At 36.7% G+C, this 7,201-nt stretch overlaps 1 protein-coding gene across 1 annotated transcript in view; it reads right to left on the bottom strand.

Annotated features, from left to right (window-relative positions):
- The window catches only part of syt7b (synaptotagmin VIIb), a 66,441-nt gene extending 59,445 nt beyond the window's left edge, over nt 1–6,996 (bottom strand). The window contains exons 1-3 of the mRNA XM_016280433.1: nt 6,954–6,996; nt 5,514–5,640; nt 5,239–5,376 (exon numbers count right to left, since the gene is read on the bottom strand). Coding sequence (XP_016135919.1) covers nt 5,239–5,376; nt 5,514–5,640; nt 6,954–6,996 — 308 coding nt within the window. The remainder of the gene's footprint in view (nt 1–5,238; nt 5,377–5,513; nt 5,641–6,953) is intronic.
- Nucleotides 6,997–7,201: the final 205 nt, after the last annotated feature.

Here is a 7,201-nt window from a genome sequence, read left to right as displayed (position 1 = left end):
AAGTGGACTGCCCGATGCATGCTTAATGCAACGTTTAAACCAGCCTAAGCTAGTTTGCTTGTCTTGTCTGGTTTGAGCTAGCCTATCAGCATAGTTAAGCCAGTGTTGTTAACTACACTCTAAAAAATGCTGGGTTGTTTCAACCCAACTTTGGGTCAAATATGGACTAACCCAACTATTGGGTTACATTTTTAAAGGTGTGACGGGCATGTAGAGCGTGCGGGTACCATGTGTAGATGTTTGGCTGATGGGAGAACAAGCAGGTGGGTCTGATTTACTGGGAACATGGGCGAACAGTAACAGGAAGGCAGATGCTGTTGGAATTGGTGCATCCTATTTGTTTGCTATGTCACACACATAAGAAAAGTGATATTGATGTATAACACTGTCCCTGCAAGAAGCCGAATAAACGGCACAGCGAGAACTTGATTAAAAGATCAATTTTTCTTGGTCTGAAAGAAATCAAAATAACGTATACCACAGTGTAGCTGTCATTTCTTCTGTATAGGGCTGCACGATTTGGGCTTGAGTGATTATTAAACAGCTTAAGGCTACAATTTAATAAAATATAGCTACAGGCGTTTTTTAGCTGTTTGCAACCACTAAAAATGGCCACGTAAAAGCTTTAAGACCAAGCCTCTGCCAAACGACTCACGCGGCAATCCTACTACAGTAAACGCATTTTTACCATCATCTCGCTATCAGTGAATTAGCCAGGACAACTGGGTCTACTGAATATGAATTTTATGACTCCATGTAATTAATATTCATAAGCAAGGGTGAAACATTTTATAAGTGTGTCCTACTCCAATTTTTTTTATTTATTATTTTATTCAATTAAAAACTTAAGTGGACTGCCCGATGCATGCTTAATGCAACGTTTAAACCAGCCTAAGCTAGTTTGCTTGTCTTGTCTGGTTTGAGCTAGCCTATCAGCATAGTTAAGCCAGTGTTGTTAACTACACTCTAAAAAATGCTGGGTTGTTTCAACCCAACTTTGGGTCAAATATGGACTAACCCAACTATTGGGTTACATTTTTAAAGGTGACATATCATGAAAATCTGACTTTTCCAGGTTTTAAGTGCTATAATCAGGTCCCCAGTGCATCTACCAACCAAGGAAACGTGAAAAAGATTAGCACAGTAACTTTGTTTTGGTAAGCCTTTTTCTCTAAGCGTCTGATTTCGCTCCCTTGGTGACGTGGCAAAGGGATCTCATTATAATATTACCGCCCCTTAATCTGTAAGTTTCCACCCACGGCGCCGTCATTTTGATTTCACAAGCAACAACGGTGTACCAGCTCTAATGCCATGGCGAAAGTTTGAGCAAAACATGCTAACTGTTCTGTCTTTGTCTGCACAGATGAGCACAGAACAATATTTAGAGTCCCAGCCTCAGAGGAGACAACAGAGCAGAGGATTTAATGATTTATTTACTGTATATTGCTGCTGCCACACAGATCTAAAATAAACATGTGATTTATTTCCCAGCTGTTTACCTTAACAGACATAACCGACTGTTTTTGTAACTCATGAGTGTTTTTAACGTAAACTTGTGTGTGAATGAGAACTTAGTTTAGTACTCACATGCTGTGACAGCCGCTTTCTGTGCGTGTGCTTCGGATGTGTGCGCTCAGAAAACCGTAAATCAGAAGTTTACACTAATATGGTTTAAACCGCATGATTTCAGCGCGAAAACATGATAATCAGAACCAAAACAGATGTTTTTAGCAGGTCCGAGCTGTAAAGGCAACTGGAGTAATGATGCTTAAAATTCAGCTTTGCATCACAGGAATAAATTACATTTTGACATAGAAATCAAACAGAAAAAAGTTATTTTAAATTGTAATAATATTTCACAATATTACAGTTTTTACTGTTTTTTTTTTTGTTGTTGATCAAATAAATGCAGCCTTCATAAGATAATATTGAATAGGCTATTACAAAATATTGAAAAATCTTACCAACCACAAACTTTTGAAAGATAGTGTATATGTATAACATTTAATCACATACAAATTTAGATATCAGCTATTTCTATCAGAACATACTATAAAAGAGATACCAGCCACCAGGTCATATCATGCATTAATCATTCTTGCTTTCCCTTCAAGTGAGACAAGGACTGACGTACACTAAATCTGCACTGTACAGTGAAAGAAGAATCGCTTACACAGAGACCAAACACAGACCAAAGGTTAAGGCTTCAAACACAGGTGTCGTGACTAGCATAGACGGCAACAGATCCACAACGGCTATTCAAGACACAGATGACCCAGAACGCAACATTTGTGCATCGAGCTCAGGGGGTGAACAGGATCAGAGGGGGCTTGACATTTGTTAAAGCAGATGGCAAGGTTGCTGACCGATGTAAGTCGTATCTTAATCTCTGTACCTTTTATGCTCTAGTCTTTACATACAGCATCTCTCTATTAAAGGTGTTCACACTGATGGCGATTTGCAGCGACTGGTGAATACGACCTTTATTTCCACCATGTTTGTTATTGTTTACTAAATCAAAAACTATTAAATAGAATTTTCATTAACTGAATTACCGCTGAAATAAAATAAAAAATACTAGATTAAGAACTTGAATTTTAAAACCTAATTAAAAATGTAGAAACGAACTGAAATAAAATAAGTTTAAGCTGAATTGCTAAAATGACTAAAACTGAAATGGAAATAAAGTGAATTACGGCTCAACAGAAATATAAAAAAAAGAATAAAAAGTGAATTAAACTAAACATTCAATTCATTTAATTAAGTCATTTTCTATGAATTAATGCTAAACGGAAATATTTTTTAAATAATTTACAATAATTACAAATAATTAAAAAAATAAATAAACAAATATTAATTGAATTGTTATCAGTGTGAGTGCACCTTTATGTACAAAATAGCATAATAATAGACATGGAAATACTTCTGCTAATAGATTTTATATGGTTAAAATTAAGCAAATACAAAGTGACTATGATGAGTAAGAAATAAAATAAATTATATCAATTAACTAAACGGCATCTATGAAAAAAGTAAACAAATAAAAAATGAAGAAGCCATCAGAAGCAGATCTCAAATGTGAAGATGTTTTGGAATTTCCTGAAACTGTGTCTCACTGGTATATAAGAGTACGGTACATACTGAAAGCCAAGCTACAAAGGGGAAGTGACAGGTGACTGGAGAGACGAAATACAACAACTACCATAAAGACACAGCAACATAGCAGCACTGCTAACGGTCAACCCTCTGCATTCAATCAGGACCAGATGAGATGGCGAGACACCAGTGCACCTTCAATCATGATGTTCTTGAATGCATCTAAACCTTTAGGGTCAAAGGTCAGAGATTTTGAGGGTTGTCCATCTCCATGGAAACCATGCATGGGCTGGGAGTGAAATGTTAGCAGTTAGAGACTTTAGTGCTGCTGGCAGGGCTGTAGGGAACAGGGGCCTTGAGAAATGAATTGGGCTATGGAAATGTTTTAGTGATCCATCAGTCAGAACAGTACATCGAAAAAATTAAAATGTTGTTATCATTTACAATCCTCTATTTTGTGCAAAATCTGTATTTATTGTGTTCCTTTTGAAAACACAAGATAAAAGTAGTGTATATGACTCATGTGCTGTATTCCAAGTCCTCTGAGGTCACATGGCAGCACTGTGTGAGGAGCAGGCTGAAATTTAAGTCGTTAATCTTCTCTCAAACTTCCTTTGCAGTTGTAGTTTTCAAACTTGCCTCATTAGAGAACCAAAATGAAGTTTGCGAATGAAATTTGAGAGCACTGGTGGAAATCCCACATGGAATCTGTGCCTGCAGAAACATCCACAGAATGGGAATGCACATCTATCACAGAGTTTGCCAAAATCAGTGCAGAAAAAAGAGAAATGTCTGCAGATTATGTCTGTCCACATATGCATGAGTTTTGAAATTTTAGAATACAGCACACGAGTCATATATAGTACATATAGCAGTCATACCGCTTTTTACTATCCCGATCTCATGAGACAACAACTATTTTATGAGCTGGCGATTTCATATGAATTCAGACTTTGGTTTGTATTTGATTTGAATGAAAATGTACATTTGTTTGGTTTAAAAATATGTGGTTAGGATAAACGAAACGAAACGAAACTGAAAATGTATGATTTTAGAAAAAAAGAGTGGATAAAAAATTATATTAATAAAATAAAAAAATAAAAAATAAAATAAATAAAATAAAATAAAATAAAATAAAATATGGGCATGTGCATGAGAAGTGGGCAGGAGCCTGAAGTCTGTATCCGTCTCCTATCAATTCGATTCTGATTTAGCCCGGGAATTAAACCAGAAAGACGACTTCCCCTCGAAGATAATGTCTTCAATTAAGCAATTAAAACTCAAGGAAATGGCAGACTGGAGCGAACCTCACAACCCTCTGTGGAACTCAAGCCACGTCTCGCTGAGAGCGATGGGCTGACCTAAAGATTGGACATTTCCTCTCATTTCAGGCTGGATTGTGGTGTACACTGAATGATAAAAAGCCAACTAGAATGCTAGAAAATGACGCGGACTGCCCTAGATATAGTTCTTTCAGATGGGGTCAATGGAAAATATGACTGGCGCGACTCACAGGCCTTGGGCATGTATTGTGGGTCATGCGAATTGACCTTGAAGAATTTATTTTTCTTTCAACTTTTTCAGCCTAAGTTTAAGTATGAGATCACAGGCGAAATTCACAAAACCTGGAGAACAAATAGTTTACTCCAAAAATCTAAATAAATCATAAGAAATAATATATTGCATGAAAAAATGAAGTCGTTTTTAGGCCCCTAGGGATATTATTTAAATTACACTTAATTCCACACAAATCCCACACCAATTCTCATTACAGATTGTTTAATATAGGCTATATTTTGTATTATAGTAACAGGAATTAAAAAAAGGTTGTTGACATTTTTGCTTAATTGTCATGAAAATAATGCAAAATGTCTGAATTCACCTAAAAACAGGTTTCATTTTCTTCATGCGAAATATAATTTCCCCATTTTTTTTCATTTCGATTTTTAGGGTGAAACATGACTTGGAGACTGCTTTGTGACATTCACCTTTGTAGGTTTCATGAGACTCAGGTAAGTCCCTGTAAGCTAAAGAGGATCACTGGAATGGAAGGCCAGAACAGAGAACACTGAATGGACTTCCCTTTCAGTACAGCCCTGCGCAGAGAGAAGGGGTCCCTTACCAGCCGTAACCAAGACTCACTTGGGCGTGAGGCGAGGGTCTCCGTAGGGGGCGTAAGGGGACATGTTGAGGAGGAACTCCTTGGGTGGGTAGGAGCTCCAGCGCTGCTGCACAGTGCTGCTGTCATTGTTATTCCAAAAGTCCCTGTCGAGATCACTGCTGACAGACAGAAAGACAGCTGAAAGAGCAACACAATGTCTCTTCAGGAAGAGTCAAACAGGAAAAAAACTGCAGAAACAGAGTTCAGATAGACAAGTTAGTCCAGTGAGAGAGAGAAAACACTGGTGTAAACCTACAGTAACTGGCTGAGTGGAACGATCAGGCCACACAGAGACTTTTTCAGAAAAGCTTTCTCTTGTCTAACAACGTTCCAGAGCTCCTGTGTTTTTAAGTGGCACGAGATCTTGAAAAAGTAAAAGATTTCTGAACACAAGAGCTGATATAAAAATAGCTCTAAGGGTGAGATTAAATGGGTTTTGAGATGGATATTTTGCACAAACAACTTAAAGTCATATTTATTCTGTGCTGTCAGTACACTGGATCTGAGTCTTTCATAGCCTACTGTAGTTTCAAACTTCTAATCTCTATAACAACAGAAGCAACGAATACAGAAAGGAGAAGACATATCAGAGGTATGACAGAGGTAAGTGGTGAGGAGCATTACCAAAATCATATATAATAACACTATATCAAACTTTACAGTTGTTTTCATGTAAATTAGGCAAAAAATATAGTACTCTCTGAGATATGTATCTCACTTCATTGTTTTATAATTTCATCTGAAACATAATGGATTGCCAAAAACCACAAGAAAATATATTAATAACAAATAAAGAACTGAATGAAGTCTCACATCATGTAACATACATAAAATATTTTTCCAAACTCCAGTATATTATCCACATTAGAAAGAAATTAAGTTAGAGATAAAGTATATTTTCAAATGGACTGAACTGTGACTTAAACACTGCCAGCTGTGATGTTTAGTGTATTCACCTGTTCTGACAATGTCTGATTGGTCTCTATTAAAACTCCAAGCCTTATAAATGAATCTCCCATGTAATATTTAATTTGGGTCGATGCAGGCATTTAATATGATAATAAAAGTCTGAACATATTGGAGTTGGTCCAGGTGCTAATCCATTTACAACAGACACACGCACACACACGCATACACACGCATGCACACACACGCACACACACACACACACACACACACACACAGGTTTACATTTGTGGGGACATCCCATAGGTGTAATGGTTTTTATACAGTACAGACTGTATATTCTATTGCCCTTTACCAACCCTACCCCTAAACCTACCCCTTACAGGAGACTTTGTGCTATTTCAGATTTTCAATACACTCCATTCTGTGTGATTTATAAGCGTTTTGAAAATTGGGGACATGGGGTAATGTCCTGAAAAGTCACCTTCTCCTTGTAATACCTATGTCATATCTTTGTCATTATACAAATTTATAATCATTTGTCCTCATTTGTTACAAAAAAACGCGTATACGCACACACGCGCACACACACACACACACACACACACACACACACACACACACAGGGGTACAGGGACACATGCAAACATAAGAGACACATAAAATAACTTATTTCTGCACAGAAGGTTAACTATAAACACTCGTCAAGCTCGAAATAGAAGTAAAACTTGGCAATTCTTGAAAAATGTTCACACCAACTGGCTAGTAACTTGTTTACTTATTTACTCACCATCTGGTTGGTAATACTTTTTAGCAACTGTCACATAATACATGATTTAAATCTTATTTTTCAAACGATTTAATGCTGCAAAGTAGCAAATCTATATGGTATAATTTTTCTGGCAGTCACTGACTGGTTAATTTCTGGTGTTGCAAATGACCTGTGCAAATTGTTGTATGCAAATAAAAAAACACCTAAATAAATTATTTGTCCTGGAGAAATAAACTACTTTTTTTTTTACCTTTAATTATGATGGC

Source organism: Sinocyclocheilus grahami, unplaced genomic scaffold (assembly GCF_001515645.1).
Source record: "Sinocyclocheilus grahami isolate Dianchi unplaced genomic scaffold, SAMN03320097.WGS_v1.1 scaffold140.1, whole genome shotgun sequence".
Classification (NCBI taxonomy): Eukaryota; Metazoa; Chordata; class Actinopteri; order Cypriniformes; family Cyprinidae; genus Sinocyclocheilus; species Sinocyclocheilus grahami.
The sequence above is the reverse complement of the archived record's forward strand: the minus strand, read 5'-3'. Positions and strand labels throughout refer to the sequence as shown.